The sequence below is a fragment of the Callionymus lyra genome, chromosome 7, assembly GCF_982586985.1.
Source record: "Callionymus lyra chromosome 7, fCalLyr1.hap1.1, whole genome shotgun sequence".
Lineage (NCBI taxonomy): Eukaryota > Metazoa > Chordata > Actinopteri > Syngnathiformes > Callionymidae > Callionymus > Callionymus lyra.
Window position 1 is genome coordinate 21,777,831 of NC_141824.1, and position 18,218 is coordinate 21,796,048.

Genomic DNA, 18,218 nt, shown 5'->3' on the forward strand with positions numbered 1-18,218 from the left:
TTCCTCTCGCCGCCACAAAAACGGAAAAGAAAAAAGGTTTACAGTCCCAGCTCAATCTTTGGCAAATACTTCCTACTGCTTTTTTTTTCTCTCAGAGTGGTCTTTTCTGCTCACCCTTTCTTCCGAGATAGCGGCGATGGAGTTGGTCGTAAACAGAAGGAAGCGAGCGTCGATATTTTGAATAAAGTTATTTCAACTGTCACTTGAGCCACAGATATTGTCTGCTCTCTGAACGAGCGTGTCAAAAATCCTCTCCTGTTATTCCACTCTTGAATACATATTATAAAATATTCAGTGGGAAAAAAGTGAAGATATTGACTCATAAATATTTGATTATTCTTAAAATTGAAGCAACATACTTTAAGTGTATCCAATAGAAAGTTTTTCCTAAATAAATGGACAAAGTTTGATCTCATCGCACACAACATGTCACATACGCTTACATAAAGTTTGGGTTTTTCAAGTCCATCTGTTAAAGTGATTGTGTAAGAATACATTGAATAACTTGATACTTCAGATTTGGTAGTATAATAATATACATTTCTAAATATTTTTTACACAAATAGTTTTAACCAAATACTGCATAGAGCTGTATAAATAAGCCTGTGGGTCCAACTTCTTTTCTTTTGTGGCACTGATTGAAATATTTCGGTAGTATGTGATATCAAAACATGCTCTGTATTCTGGGGCATAATCAAAACTTGAGAATGTGTAGATTTTTTCTGAATAAAATCTGGAAAAAGTGACAAAGTCAGTAAATATTAGTTGTGTTTTTATTTTTTCATTTCTTGTCAATGTAAAAAAGAACTACCGAAGTAGAAAAATTCGACTAGATATTATATTATATATATTATGTTATATGTGAAATGTATTTTTTTTGTTCAAAAGTATCTTATAAAATTGATATCGAAAAAAGAAAAGTATTCTACAGGAACATGTATCAAAATCAAGGTATTGGTGTCACTATATCATGTTAAAGAAAATAAATTGTCATTGTAATCAATAAATGAGTCAAACGGAATCAATCCGGTCTTGTTGTTTAATTTTGTTAATCACATTAATTTCTACTTAATTTTTTCATTTTTTTTGGTTAATAACATGCTTAAATAAAGGCCCAAATCATTTACAAACTAAAAAAAATATTTTTCTATTAAAATATAAGTGAAAAAAGCTAAGAGAAAAACAAACTCCTGAAGAAAAGCATATTGGAGATTAATTTGTGTATCGCTTCTTTTTTTTCATGTCGTCTAAGAATGTGATGTTCAGCCAGCTAACAACAAAAAAAGATTTCAGTGATAGTTTCTGGAAATACAGATAAAAGAGTGATAATATATTTTCGAGTTCTGAATTACCACCTGGTTTCATAAATGTTTAGAAGGATTTGTTAATCTACAAACTTCTTGCTCTTATGTGCAAGATTCAGAACTCTACTGTCACTTGCTGTTCGACTGAAACGCTAAAATACATATAAAATTTATTAGATAGGTGTAAACACTTATGTTATCAAGGTGACCTGGAGGTCTGAAATCAAATGTGTGTGTGGTATCCCCTTGTGTAGTCTCTGGGTCAAGGTGAACGAACCCCACCACTTTGTTAGGGGCCACAAGGTCACATTGACCCTGAGATAACACAAGGGTTAAGTAAGGGTGTCAAACTGAACACATTCAAACATATTAACACATTTTGTAATTACCAAACTGTCTTTAGCACCATCTAATTACATTTTAATAGATTTATTTAGATTATCTCTGTTACTAAGCTTATCTTAAACACTATCATCTTTAAGGTTACCATATTGTCAGAGTTAGGGAACTGACTTAGTGCTGAAACTCAAAGAAAGAACAGACATCAGTTATGGTTTAAAGCCACGACCAATTTTACTTGTACAAGGAGAGACAAAATAATAATCTCATAGAATGTCCGATTTATCTCTGAAGCAAGAACTGTTTCGGTTGCATCTTTATACCCTATTGTAAGTTATTGATTATCTGAGACACAAGGACAAATATCACAATTGGTTAAACACAGACTGGAAAGAATAGTCTGGTCTTCAATGGAGAACAAGATGCTTAGTGTACCACCAGTAAACTTGGAGACATCCCCCAACATTTTGTTTTCTAAAGCCAAATTGAAGATGTTGACATTTAAGTAAATATGATAACACACTCTAGCTCAGCAATATGGCATCAATATCAACATTTATCTACTTTGATTTTGAGCCAAACATCGGGCCACATAAAAAGACTTAGAGGGCCCGATTTGGCCTTGGCCCATGAGTTTGACAAATGTGGTATAAGGCAATAATATTGTATAAATGCTGATTCTCATTTTAAGGCAATAATATGTTTATTTTAACCCATTATTATCATCTAAACTCTGCAATAATTTGACATTGAAACACAAGAAGTAAGATTCAGTTGACCCAGAGTGGTTGCCTGCAGTCCAAAAGGTTGCAGGTTCAATCCCAGCTCCAGACAAGCTTGTGTCGTTGTGTCCCTGAGCAAGACACTTCACCCTGATTGCTCCTGATGGTGAACTTGGCGCAAGTGTGCAGCCTACTCGCATCAGTATGTGTGAATGGTTGAATTTCCCCTCGCGGGACTAATAAGGGATTCTAAAAAAAAAATAAAATAATACTCAAGCGTCACCTACCACGGGCTGCAGCTGCGTGCCGGGGATCATGGCGTTGGCCAGCTGCATTTGTTGAGCCAGCATCACCATGTTTTTCTGCTGGATGAGGTTGTTCCTGCCATTGATCTCCAGCTGGGTCTTCAGATGCGGCGGTGGATGCAGGTATTTACAATTCTCCCTTGAACAGCGGCTCTGACGGCAGAGGGAATAAAACAAAACAGAGGTGAGGACGAGAAAGGACGGACGAGGGAGGGGGAGGAACGAGGGAAAATGGAGACAAGGAAAAGGTCTTTCAGAACGTGTTTCTCTTAACCGTTGACTAATGTGGAAAGTAATGAGCCCGGACAGAAGTTGCTGCCCTCGCAGTTACGAGGTGCTGACCTGACGCTCCCGACGCGAGGAGCGTGTGAGTGTTTACAGAAGACGGATCAATGCCACTCGTGGATTTTTATGTTCCACTGCTTTTTTCTCAATCCAAAGAAGAGATGATGCAAGCAGTTCATGTCGACCAGCAGCTCATGAAGCAAAACAAAAAAAAAAAATGGTGTGAATTAAATAGAGGAAAGAAAAAAAAAAGCCGCAACACTTAATCAGCGAAGATAAACGTACATCGGTGGCTCCATCTATCAGGCTGAGAAGATCTTTTATGAGACTAAAGATATCCACGAGAAAAAGGTTTACAGTGTTCAACAGTGTCATCAACATTTGCACATACTAGATGAATCCAGAAACTTTTAAAACACATTGTTCTTCAGTTTGATTCATCATTATTTATGTTATTTACTGTTCAAGACCAAGCATATGAACTTATTAATAAAGTTACAGATTAAAGGATTAGCTTGATTTATTCATGAATGTCTTTTGAAATGAACAAATAAACAAGAGCCTACATTAAAGCCACTTCTTTGCATTTGTTTGTCTGGTTTATATGAGGCGTCAGTCAGTGTTTTTATATCTATATTTTTAGGTATTTACTGATAGATTCTTATAAAAAAGGTTTTTAATCTTGAACATGTTTGTGTTATTTATTACTTCGGTTCATGACATAACAAGTTCTAGACTAGACAAGAAATTACAACTCAGAAGTAAAAGCAATAATGACTAATTTACGAACTCTTTCATTTAAAGCCAACTAAGAAAAGTGGGCGTGTCAAGGTTTACAATATTTTCTGGATGTGTAGTCGAGGCTTGTAACAGTCGTGTAACCGGTTACACGCAGTTGCACTTTTTAACCACTAGAGCTTTATGTCTCCATTGAAACACCTACTAATCCCATTACAGCAAAGCCCTTCCAGTAGTGCACAGATAAATTGTTGAATTGCTGGGATCTGTCTTTCCTTAATCAACTATAGTCTTACTTCAACTGTAAAGTGTCTTGAGATAACTTTGTTATGATAAGACACTTTAAATACAATTGAAATGAATTGACTTCTGGTTTTACCGACTGATCTCAAACAGATTTATGTTGTTTTCAAGAATACATTTAAAAACTACAGATCTGCACCACAGGTTTAACTTTGCTAGGCTACATAATAATACTGCTTGTGGAGTAATACTGCCAGAGCCAGTCAGAGTTATATTAGACGCACTATATTTATTTTCTAACTTTCAATTGTTTTAAACCCTGTATAATACAGAAATGTTGTTGTACACGAATGAAGAAAAACAATTATCGTACTCATTGCATGTTTTTAACAATTAACAACATAAACGCTTGTCAGTCCTCGTTGTCGAAGTCTCTAAACTTTATCGACACCACAATCTCCTGTAACATCACATGACCAAAACACACACACACCTGGTCAAAAAAACGTGTAAACTATTATTGATTATTCTGAACGGTTATGATTCGTTTTCCGGATATCCGGAATATTCAACCACCACTGAGTCGCGACACTTAAGATCTCTAAAAAAAATGATGTCGTCCCATATTTCAGAGGTTTCACACCATCAGTAAGATAATGCTCGTGCTATTAAAAGTCTCATTTTGTTTTTTTAATCCACATGCTTCGTCTCCAGCAGCACTAAGTACCTTCCACAGCTACGCAGGTGACTCACAGATTAATGGACCAATTAGAGAATCTTAAGGTGTCTCTTCTTTTCTGGTCTTTTATGATCCTTATCTTATAACATATCTCATGTAAGTTAAAAAAAACAACCCACACATTTAACCACATTTCAGTCATTTTCCTTACACACCAAAGCTTCAATTCATTGACTGATAGACTATATAAATAAAGTTTAATTGCTTTCAACAAAGATATAATGTCTTGCGTTTATCTGTCCGTCTCAAAATAAGTAAAATAAGAGAAGTGACAGGATTTCAATGAAACTTTAAGGACATTTTGACAACGATACAACGAGCAGATAGATAAATAGATAGATTGAAACATTTTTGAAATTGTAATATTTTATGCTTTAGTTTTTATAATCATACTTTGTATTTTACTTTATTTAAATCCTGCATTTGCATCTACAGTATCGCATCGCATCGCATCGCATCGCATCGCATCGCATCGCATCGCATCGCATCGCATCGCATCGTATCGCATCGTATCGTATCGTATCGTATCGCCTCGCCTCCTATCGTATCGCCTCGTATCGTATCGTATCGTATCGTATCGTATCGTATCGTATCGTATCGTATCGTATCGTATCGTATCGTATCGTATCGCATCGCATCGTATCGGATCGTATCGTATCATTTTGTATCGCCTCGTATCGTATCGTATCGTATCAGATCGCCTCGTCTCGTATCGTAATGTATCGTATCGTATCGCCTCGTATCGTATCGCCTCGTATCGTATCGCCTCGTATCGTATCGTATTTTATCAATTGTAACGGATTATATTGTATGTAACAGTTGTATCTGTCGCATCTATTGTATCGTGCAGTATCTATCAAATTGTATTTATTGCATCACATTGCATCGCATCATATCGTCTTGTATCGCCTCGTCTCTGACGTATCGTATCATATATCGTATCGTATTGTATTGTATTGTATTTCATCAATCGTATCGTATTGTATTGTATCATTTTTATGCAGCAATTACGAGGAGTAAACTTTTATGCGTCGAGCGCTGCCTCATCGAGCTCATGCTGATATGTTTTATGAGCAATTACTTAGGATGATAAACCACTTCTCACTTTAACAAAGGCTTGTAAATCAATATTTATCTTTGGCAAATTGGGAAAAGGAATCGCAGGTTTATGCTCGAGAGTGTTTTAGTAAAGATGATGAAGTTGCGGGACAAGAAATCAATACTCGATTGGACTCTTCTGCGACAACACAAAGACAGGCGCCCCGGCAGCGGCTCTGATACGGTGGAAGTGTCCCGAGACGCCACGATTTGTGTCGGGGCGCTCGGTGCTGTGGGTGATTATATTCATCCAGCAGCCGGCCGCCTGAGGGGAGAAGGAGGGAATGTAATTTAGACTCTCATAATGCCTGCTCCACTGAGCACTCCCCCGGATAGGTATAATATCTCAGACATCGCCTCCTTTTTTCTTTACATCCCTCCTTTTCTCCTCTCCTTTCTTTCCTCCTGCCTCATACCTCCGGAGCCTCATGCTGATATTTGCTCTCCTCATCATGAATACAGAGCAGCGATGGCGCAGAGGTGCTGCTGTGCCCAGGGTATTTGAACATGCATGCGTGCAGAATACTCAATACTCAAAAAACATACTAGTCGGAGACCATCATCCTCCTCTCCTCGGTGTTCCCCACTTTCTTCTTTCTAATGAAAATGCAGGGCTCCCTCAGCCCATCTGTTTCCTGCAGAAACCCCTCTCCCGTTAAAGCACCTCCACAGTGTCACCTCCCATGGGGAATTAAAGGTTGACTGTCATGCTTCTGCTTATCTTGGTGCGATTACTTGCTGCAGCTCCCCATGACTGCTTTCATACCCACTCCTCTCCTCTCACCTCTCTTCCCTCTCCTCCTTGTACCAGGGATTTTCATCCCTCCCATTTGTTTTCCAGTGCTGTCTGCTCTGCCTAGCGACAGCACGGTAGAGGTACTTAGCATTGGAGAATGTCTGGGATGTCAAGAGATTTCCAGGATTCTCATTGGTGGAGGGCGCCAGTGTACCGGAGCGCTGGCCGGCCTTGAGGCGTCCCGGTAATGACGCTCCCAGTCTTGTTCCTGTGTGACAATGGATCGTCGCTAACTGGCTAACATCAGTGCATGTGACTTCTGGTCGGAACGTCTGATAACACTGTGATCTCCAACCCCCGGTTCAGGCACCGGTAAAAGTCTGTGAGACATTTTCTGTTCTATTGATTATAACTGTCTCACTTGTTATCTTGGCCTTTAAAAGTTTTTAAATGTGGATGTATTTTTTACTGTTTATTGTTTGTGTGCTTATAAAAACATGTTTTTTTTTTCTCCAAAGTAATATTAACCGGTCACTCTTGACACGTAAAGACACTTGTTTCAGTCAAGTTTACTGAAAACATAAACCTGTAAACTAGTGGAAATCTATGGAGCTATTTTTGTCTCATAAATATCTGCAACTGTACGGTGATCTGCAAATATTCAATGGTTGCACGTGTGTTTTGATATCCACAAATGTAAAATTCATATTTTACATCCAAAAATACAAGTTACAAATATGCAGATGCAGATTATTTTATTTATAAAATGTTTGTGGTGAAATGGTTATACTTTAAAATAAATGTTTCCCCAACAGGAGCCTGACATAAACAGAGAAAGACATTGGGAATATTATTACATCATCTATGGAACTATACCCCAAAGTATTAATATAAAACAAGAAAATAATAAAACAAGGAAATAATAATAATAATATTTTAATTTTAAAAACTAAAGTGGATGACATACTATGGATAGCTACATTTGCAGATGCAGATAATAGAAATGTATGTTAAAATGTTCATATTATCTCACTGTAAAAAAAAAAAAAGTTCCTACAAAATAAAATCAAATGCTGTAAGATACTTAATTAACTAACTAACTTAATACTTAATTAACTTCAAGTAAGTTTATTGTATATTATTTAATTAAATAAATATTATATTTCAAAGTTTCGGAAATCCCAACGTCAATATAACAAGTCTATTTACCAGACAGTTTTTTTCCTCATTATTTTTTGTCAAATCAAACTTAAAAAAGGGGTATTTTTAAACTGGAGAGACATTCTGCTCCTTGTTTCTTTAAGGGCTCAAACTTTAGTTTGAAGCTTCTTGAAGTATTGTACTTATTTTCAGAGCTAAACGGTACTTCATTGAATATAAAACTATTATATAGTGTTTGAAAAAGTGTGTAGATTACACCATATTTAACTAAACTAATTGGTTGTCGGGTTACAGAGAAGTGTGAGGAACTGCAAAAGGATAGAATATATGAAGAATACAACTCATTTTTAGTATTTAATCTGCATGTTTAGACACTATAGTTTGTTCAATTAGCACTAACCATCATGTAAATGATCACACTTACAACGACGGTGTCTGCCTGCAGGATAACAGTTGTTTCTCAGCAGAGGTTTAGCCCTTGTTTCATGGCTGTTATAGCAGCACCAGGTCCTGTTCACCAGCTGACACTGTCGCCCCAATTTCTCTACTTTGACTCCGGGGTAATGGCGATCCCCAGCTGGCTGACAGGCGCAATGGATCTTCTACTTCTATTCTTCTATAACTGCTCAGGGAAAAGTGTCGGAGAAACCATTTGTGCCACAGTTTAATCAAAACATGGAAGTGTGTTTGTCCACTTGACTTTGTCTCTGGTCTGAGAAAATAACTGAAGTAGAATGTTAGAGGCGAGAACAGCTGCCAAAAGAAACAAACGATTCCAAAAATGATCACTTTTTGTTTTGTGTCCTGTGCCTGGAATGTATCAGACCTCAAATCTATCATCTCAAACCTTCATTATAACAAGATCAACTAAAAATTAGTCTAACATTTGTAAGGTTGTAAGGTAACACGTAAAAATGTCATCCGCTTTAATGCAACTTAAATTAAATCTAAAAAAGACATTTAGACCGAAAGATACGAACTGATGAGAATGAGGGGTTACTAAGGTTTACGTAAACAAAGATTAAGTAAATGTTAATGGATAAAAGAAAGATGATGGGCATGTATTCTAATGTCTTTTTTCATAGGATGGCCTTTACATGGTCAGCTTTGCTATCAACCTCATAATTCAGTTTGGTTGAGAAAAAGTGCTTCTAAAACCTAAACGGGAAGATTAATCGAAAATACATTGTAATCAAATCTCTATTTGTTTTCAATTTGTATGCTTTAATTCGAGCTCCCTGAACAGGGTGACTTTGGTCCAATCACATTTGTGGTTCTAACAATCTGGCTCCAGGTTTCCCCCTGCTTCATAAACAGTGTCAGAAGAGGTTAACAGCAAGTCTATGAACTCCCCAACAGAGGATCCCTATGGTTTCAGTCAATGATTCCACCCCATTTGGCAATGTTAACTAACTTATGTAATCCTGTGTCTCTCTCTCAGCAGCTCACACCTGTTGCAACATTTATGTGTAGTCAGTTGTGGTAACAGTTTCCCCACAACAGTTCACCTTTGGCATCCGTTGCTGATAAACTCACCCCGGAGACTCAAGGATATTCTAAAGAGGGGGTGGAATTCTGGCCTCAGGGTCCTCAGGCAAGGTGACCATCCTATCATCGACAGTTGAATCAGCCCAATTATCTCCTTTACATGTGACGCCTCGCAGTTCAAGAGACAACACATTCCATGCTTCCATTATTCAGTGCGCCTCTGTTCTCGTCCTTTAGGTTGCAGGGTTGTGTGAAATGTTGCCCAGAAAACGAAAGCTTATTATCCTGGTTTGGATTCTTTTTTTCTTCATTATAGCAGGAGACAAAAGATCTTTCTCTCGCTCATTCGATTCCAAGGTTTCCGGACTGAAAGGCTGATTTGCAAAATGATCCAACGCGTGAACACTAAAGCTAACTAAGTAGGCTTTGGTTCAAGAATTACGTAAGTAAGTAAGTAAGAAAGTAAAAGTTATTTGTAAAGAGCTTTTCTAGACCAGGGTCAGAAAGTGCTTGAAAGCAATACACAGTTAAAAATACATACAAATTTAAAAACTATAAAAGATCAAGACACGTAAGACAAACGCAGGAGTCCCAGAAAATCAGGGAAAAGCCTTCACAAATAAAACTGTCTTAAGATGTTTCTTGAAGGAGTCAGCAGATCATCAAACACAGAGAGAGAGGAAGATCGTTCCAAAGCTTAGGAGCAACAGCCTGGTAGGATTTCTCTCCTCTGGTCCGGTGTGTTCAGCAACCATCAGTAGATTCTGATCCACAGACCTCAGAGCCCGAGCTGGGGTGTAAGTCTGGATCAGATCACTGATGTAAGGAGGAGCCTGACCATGAATAGATCTGAAAGTAAGAACCAGAATTTTAAAATTGATCCTGAAAGAAACTGGCAGCCAGTGAAGAGTTTTAAGGGGCGGAGAAATGCGAGTTCTTCTACTAGAGCAGGTCAGAATTCTCGCTGCAGAGTTTTGTATTTATTGCAGGCGAGACAGATCCTTCTAGTTTAGAAATGAAAATAAACTGTTACAATAGTAAAATGATCCAAGTCCACTTGGAGAAATGGATTTTGTGAGCCGGGGTGCAGTGGCTCTTTTCCAGTACATTTCCCTGCCTCTACCATTGAAAGAATCAGTCGACAATAGTCTTATATCAAACTTAGACAATCTTAAATACATGTAGAAATCAAACACAGCTAATTATGAATAATAATGTTTATTATGCTCCTTGTTCGGATAAAAAATAAAAACACATTTCAATTATACTCTAACAGCCCTCATACGGAATTCACCAAATTATTAATAAACTAATGGAAAACCATGAACAACCTGTCCTCTGCACCAGAACATTAGAGATACTTACTACACACTCATCACAAACTGACACAAATAATAATTAAAAAAAATGACAAGAGTGGGGGTTTGAATCGGCGAAGGTCTGCATTCTCTTTCAAAAATACCTCCTGCCACCAAGTGAGCTAAACAAGCTAGTAACAAAGTGTGAACGTGTACACTCGTCTATTGCAACTACCCTCATCCTGAAATCATATTCAGAGACGACGCTTCTCTGTTACTTTGGCGACGTGTATGATTGGCTGAGAATCTTGACGTCACTTGCGGGCTCTACAAAATGCGACCCCTAGATATACCGGATATGAAGAGGACAAAAAAAAGCATAACATGAATCATTGCTTATATGGTTTACCAGTGTCAAACTAACAAATAATAATTATTAATATAAATATTAATACTGACCAGAAACTGTTTCCTTCAACTGAGAAAAATCTCTAAACTTAGGAAAATGTTGTCGGAACATGATCTGGAGCTTGTAATCCATGCGTTTGTTTCTTCTCGTCTGGACTATTGTAACAGTTTGTTTTCATGTCTTAACAAGAAGGATCTGTCTCGTCTGCAGTTGATTCAGAACTCTTCAGTGAGAATTCTGACCCGCTCAAATAGAAGAACTCACATTTCTCCGATCCTTAAAACTCTTCACTGGCTTCCAGTTTCTTTCAGGATCAACTTTAAAATTCTGGTTCTTACTTTCAGAGCTATTCATGGTCAGGCCCCTCCTTACTTCACTGATCTGATCCAGCCTTACACTCCAGCTCGGGCTCTGAGGTCTGTGGATCAGAATCTACTTATGGTTCCTCGCACACGGTTCAGGACCAGAGGAGAGAAATCTTTTCAGGCTGTTGCTCCTAAGCTTTGGAACGATCTTCCTCTCTCTTTGCGCTTGATGGAGTCTACTGACTCCTTTAAGAAACATCTTAAGACGTTTCTATTTGTTCAGGCTTTTCCTTGAATTTATCGAACTCCTGTGTTGTTCTCAGTATTATCTTGATCTTTAAAGTATGTACTTTTTTGAGTATTGTTTTGATTGTCTAAGCGCTTTGTGACCCTGGTCTCGAAAAGCGCTATATAAATAAATATTACTTACTTACTTACTTACATAAAATACATAAATATGAATATGAACATCAAAAAACAGCTAAATCGTTGGGAGGACTGTCCCTAGCGCCCTCTACGGAACAGATGCCACTGCAGGGGTGTGATATTTTGCCTGAGGTAACTCAGAAATGAAGTCAGGAAAAAAACTTTTCTAATCAGTATTTGGGGTTATAAACAAAATTGAAATTATAATTTAGGGTCAACTATCACTTCAATTTTTTTTAATAATGTTCCATCGGTTATTTTTGATTAAAAAATAAAACAAGCATACGTTTGACTTTCAAAAAAGTGTGGACCATCTGTCATGGCCAAGGGAGTCGAGGAATCCTAGATTCTTCTACCGTAAGAGTCAAACGACTCTTAACATATGGCCTGAGCCGAACAGAGAATGATGAAAAAATGGAAAAGTCCAAAGAACCTTGAGGGTGAAGAAGTGTAGAGACGTCACCAGGACTTGAAACGGACATTGGTCCACGGGGACTTAGCCCCTAGTGTGAAGGTAGCCATGGAGAGGTGAAGTCCGGTCTTCACAACAGACTTCAGAAGATGGAAAATGCAACAGAAAAATAAAAGGTGTTGAAAAATGGATGATGTTGTGATTTTCTTGTGATTCTAAACGTTTGGATGATGAAGTTGCAAGTTTGGAAGACAATATTACCATGGCAACCGATAAAGTTAGTGAGGTGTTGTTTGGAATATTGTGGGAGTAAAAAAAAAAAAAAAGAAATCTCTGAAAAGGCTTATTTAATCCCTGAGTACCTCAAGTGGGAGTTGTGTCCTGGATCTTAGTTGCAAAAGTGTTTGTAAAGTACTGAACATTATCCAGAATAAGAAAAGACATTCAAATTAATTCTGCACCAAAAATCATCCATTTTATCCTAAAAGATCATCGAATATATCATAAGAACTGGACACAACTTGGATAAAAACAGGAACATCTCCCTCATTTGAAGCCACAAATCAATAAATATTCAACATTTGACTTTCATTCTTTCATCTTAAATTTGTCTTCATCAAAGAATCCAGCCATCACTGTCCGATATGTGTCCTTGTGTGTGTGTACATGCTGGGGAACAGAGTATTCCACACTTATAAATCACTTTGGCCCCATTACAGCCGACATCTCTCTGTCGTATTTCAAATTCTAGACACACACATGTACCTCGTTGTCTAGACACACACTCGCACACACTCGCGCACACAGAAACTCCGAGGGACATCACAGAGACTTACAAATGTTTCCCAAAAGAGAATTCATTTTAACATGGTTTATTCACTCAGAGTAAATAATGAAGCCATTACTCAAGCGAGGAGGGAAATTATCATGAAGAACACATTAAAAGATTCTCAACATGATTATCTACAGAGAGGTTGGCAGTGAGATATAAACACTATATATATACTTACTATAAATACATTTTGCATAATTTCATTTTCCACAAGCTGAAACACTTGGATAGCAAATAACCCTAAAAACTATGGAGAGAGGCGGAGGTAGAGAAGAGAGTAAATCCAGGCAGATTATGGGCTTTACAATGGCAGAAAGGAGCTGGAATTATGGGAATAATCCTCATTTAATGAGTATTAAATATGGAATACATTTAATAGAAATTCAACTTGTTTAAAGGGGGGTCTTGTACCTCCATTTGCAGCCCATTACAATTGTTAAAAAGGAGCTAAAATTCAAGAAAAATACATTTATTTATTACACTGCATTCATTTACATTAAAATCAGAATCAGAAAACCTTTAATATCGGTGTGTGACACAACATTGGTCAGTGTTTTAAACACTAGAATTTGGCATTACAGAATATTTAAAAAGTTAAATGATATCAATGAAATAAAAGGAGATCAATAAAATAAAACACAATGACTTCAAATACATTACCATAATATGGTTTACAAATTAATAAATAATACAAATAAAATACAATAGATTCCATTTCATTAAACAATATTCATGATCCAGCAGACGCGGAGAAAGAGTTCTTGAACCGGGATGTTCTGTAAACATTTGCATTTTCATGGGGGTCTCCTGCCCCCCTTGAACCCCCTTACAATAAACAAAATTAGCTGAAATCATAAAACTATTTCTTATGTTTTATGGTGTATTCATGGTTAAACCTCTCTCAGAATCTGACATATTGAATTTTCAAGAGGTATTTTTGCACCCTTTTCTGGACATTTACAAAAATTAAAAGGAGCTTAAATCCCAGAAATCTCCCCAATTTAGTGTGTAATACATATGGTTTTCTGAAAAATGGACCTATTTAAACGGTCATTAGGGTTTTCTGCCTCCCTTGAACCTCATTTATCTTGACCTAATCACATTGCACTACCCCTTAAAACCTTCATTCAGAGCTCAGTAGTCGATTTTCAAACCATTTAGTCGATTGGTTTGGGAGATTTTAAGACAATAATAGCAGGCAAGTGGTGAGGAACAGCAGAAAGATTCAGAATGAGACAGATGTGAGCATTAATATTAATCTGTGCCACGGATTTCAACACATTCAGAAGCAAATATCGACAATCCTCTCCAACCCTTCAATCAAAATTCAGACCCATAATTCAACCACCTTTAATCTCAATTTTTCCCCCAACGTGGGACGTATAAAAGGAGGTGTCAATCAATCAATCAATCAATCAATCAATCCCTGCACGTTCATTTACCTCTCGAGCTGTTCCCTGCAGTCTGCTGCAGCTTCACACCGTGACCAAAATGACAACTGTATCACTGAAAGTCTGGACTGTCCAACACCCCTGTGCATTATTAATTCCCTCCCATCGGTACAGCCTCTTCATACGGCTCCAACAGACAGCCATCAATCAAGTCGGCACCGTCTGGATGGCGTTTGTGACGAGAATACTCAGAAGCGCTGGCTGATCAGTCACATCCGCTAACCTAGTTGAGAAGTTAAAAGAGGTTAAAACAGGCTTCGACTCAAACTTGAAGTTACGAGATATGATGTTTAGATTGACTGTATATATAGAATAATAGGGTTGTCTGTGTGTTTGTTTGTCTGCCTTATCTTGTCTCATAAACTCCAAAAACAGCTCAATTAAATGGCTTAAATAAATGCAGATCGGTTTATGGTAAAGGGGACACAAGTTGGGACAAGAATAAACATTAAAAAAACGTCCAATTTCTATATACATTTAAACTAAATCTATTACATACCAGGTGAGGGGTTTTTATCCAGAATTTCAGTTATTTTTGTTATTGTAAGGAGGCAGAAAAGGGGTCAAAAGACCTCCATGAAAATTTGAAATAGGTCACATTTATTTTAAGACAAAATATATAGAACATGCTGGTAGTCATCGTGCGCCGTCTGACTTTGGTATAGATTTCTAACACTGAATTTTTACAGCATCGAAATTAGACTTTGGCCATTTAATTTCTAGCACTGTATTTTTGGTGCCTTTTTTCAATGCATTTTCAATTTTAAAGGAGGAAAAAAACTATATTAAAATGTCATAATATATTTGGTGTGAGAAATCCCTGGTTAAAAATATTCAGCTCCAACATCCAACCGAGTAGGAGCCATCGATCCCTGACGTCACACATGTCACGGTGCTTTTCGTGACCTCTGTGTGATGAAGCTGTGTAACCTGACACCAGGGATCGATCGCCTTTCCTTCGTTGCCTTGTAGGTAACACATCATTTATTATACACTGATCACTAAATATATATTTCCATAGACACCTTTTTACATTTTATTTTAACATTTAATTGTTTTTCCTTTTTTATTAACACATTGATTTTAACACTGAATTTATTAATGCATTTAATTAAGAAATTGAAAATTTTGCTTGAAATTCAGTCTGATTTTGATTCTGAAAAAGATTGGCGTTAAAAATTCATATTCAAAGTCTGATGGCACAGGTTTACGTTAGTAGACTACTGACCTCCTAGTGAAGGTTTAAGGGGGGGGTAGCAACTAGAACAGGTAAAGGGGGCACTAGGGGGTGCAGAAGACCCCTGTGAAACCTGAAATACGTCCAATTTCCCTGAAGTTTAATCCATATGTATTACATACTAAGTAAGGTTTTTTTTAGAAGTTTTGTTAATTGTAAAGGAGGCGAAAAGGGGGGCAGAAGACCCCATGAAATTTTAAATAGGTCCAATTTCTGGGAAATTCATTCTATTTTTAATAAATACTAAATAATGTTGATTTCCATGATTTCAGCTCCTTCCAGCTATTGTAAGTCTGTATTTACTCCGACTTCCAAGTTTTTGGGGTCATTTGTTTTCTTCTCTCCCATTTGTATTGTGGATGGTGGACGAGAATGACTTATGGAACTTCCTCCTTCTCACAGGATCAAGCTGTGACACCAACATTATGGAGCGCTTTTCCAGACCAGGGTCACAAAGCGCTTAAACAATCAAAACATTACTCAATAAAATATATACTTAAAAGGTCAAGATAACGCCGAGAAACAAACACAGGAGTTATTTTAAAGATCGGAGAAATGTGAGTTCTTCTACTTGAGCAGGTTAGAATTCTCGCTGCAGAGTTCTGAATCAACTGCAGGCGAGACAGATCCTTCTTGTTAAGACATGAAGACAAACTGTTACAATAGTCCAGACGAGAAGAAACAAACGCATGGTTTACAAGCTCCAGATCATGTTACTACGTGATTCGAAAAAGACTCGCTTATTTTGGCGAAAACGAATAGAACTACTTTGCCATCACTACTGGAGAGTATTTCTGCTCCCTTTTTAGCTTCTAAGTATCGTGAACTTGTGCGTCAAAATAACAAAAGATGACGATTCAATAGTAAACCCTGATTCCGTGGTAGAATAGTCATCCATTTATTGTTGAACTGGAGACACTAAGTACTTTAAACTTCTGAATGAGATAACTCTGGGTACGATGCCATTGTTTTCACATCATCAAACGCCTAAAAAGTTTGGACACGTCTGGTTTATATCATCCTCTGTAATCTTTGTTTTTCATTTCTATTCATGTTATTTATTTTCTCTTCTCTTCTTTAGACCCGAACTGAAGCAAATCTACGAACCTGACTCTCCCCGGCAACATCTGCTCCTCCAGGTAGTCACAATATAAATTAAAAAAAAAGAAATATACTGAAATAAAGACGCACAGACAAACGACTTATTTCTCTACGATGATTTATCAAATCCGGAGCACTGCTGGTCTATTAGAGCGTGATTAGTTAATGACGTCCAAACCTCATTTAGCAGAGCCGAAGGATCACTATCTGTGAGACGAGGAAACCATCCGTGCTCGACTACATTTGCAGGGAAAACAGCGGATTCTGGACCACGTCAAAGAAGAAAAATCCTGTTGAAGCTTTTAACTTTGGAGCTCAATTAGTCGCCGTAGCCTCGATGCTGTGGTTCGGCTCCAAACATCCAGACATGCTTTTGGTGGACAACAGAATCGTTAGCGCCGGAACATAATGATGGAGCTGAATCATTAATGGAAGCACTTTGCATCAGCTGACCCCGAACCGAACACTGGAGACAGACAAGTGAAAGACAAATGTTTGTGCCGAGAGTAGGACTGGGAAGTGCGAGAGATTTTTTTTTGGAAACACTAATTCTCCATTCTATCAGTGTTTACGTTTCCATGACACTTGTTCATTGTGATCGCCAGGGAAGGCACTATGGAAGCAGGGCTGTGACGTCACTGTCAGCTGACACGGTCTCTATGGAGACGTATATACCAGACTTTTTTTTTATATTATCAAAAACACAAATGTTTTCAACAGGGTGTTTGGACTCGCCCTTGGGATCAAGGTCACCTTGAGAAGTAGAGCTGAATGGTTTAAAAAAAACGAAAAACTAATTGAGTTGTTATTTTGTGATTCAGTATTTATTTTGGTAAGACAAGTAGTGGATTTAATTACTAAATGAGATGAATTTATTATATTTGTATATATTTTTTATAATATGTATTTGAATAAATGATTATAATTCATTAAAGATGTAATGTATTTAACTATAAAAAAAAATAAAAAAAAATAAAACAGCACTGAAGTAATGGACAAATGGCAAACAATTATAAAATCACACAAATAAGACTGATTGTGGACTGTGTGTAGACGGTAGACTGTGTGAAGACAGTAGACTGTGTGTAGACAGTGTGTAGACAGTGTGTAGACTGTACGTAGACTGTGAGTAGACAGTAGACTGTGTGTAGACAGTAGACTGTGTGAAGACAGTAGACTGTATACTGTGTGTAGACTATGCCAAGACTGTAGACTGTGTGTAGACAGTAGACTGTGCGTAGACTGCGCGTAGACTTCGCGTAGACTGTGTGTAGACTGTGTGTAGACTGTGTGTAGACTGTGAGTAGACAGTAGACTGTGAATAGACTGTGAGTAGACAGTAGACTGTGTGTAGACAGTAGACTGTGTGTAGACAGTAGACTGTGTGTAGAGTGTAGGCTGTGCGTAGACTGTGTGTAGACAGTAGACTGTGCCAAGACTGTAGACTGTGTGTAGACAGTAGACTGTGTGAAGACAGTAGACTGTGTGTAGACTATGTGTAGACTATGCCAAGACTGTAGACTGTGCGTAAACAGTAGAGTGTGCATAGACTGTACATAGACCCTGCGTAGACTGTGAGTAGACAGTAG

General features: G+C 37.6%; 1 protein-coding gene across 6 annotated transcripts in view; it reads right to left on the bottom strand.

The window, feature by feature from the left end:
* The window catches only part of LOC148075645 (muscleblind-like protein 1), an 83,242-nt gene that overhangs the window by 19,954 nt on the left and 45,070 nt on the right, over positions 1-18,218 (bottom strand). For all 6 annotated transcript variants that reach the window (XM_087796251.1, XM_087796248.1, XM_087796253.1 and 3 more), the window contains exon 3: positions 2,653-2,823. In XM_087796251.1, the coding sequence (XP_087652377.1) occupies positions 2,653-2,823 (171 nt within the window). The remainder of the gene's footprint in view (positions 1-2,652; positions 2,824-18,218) is intronic.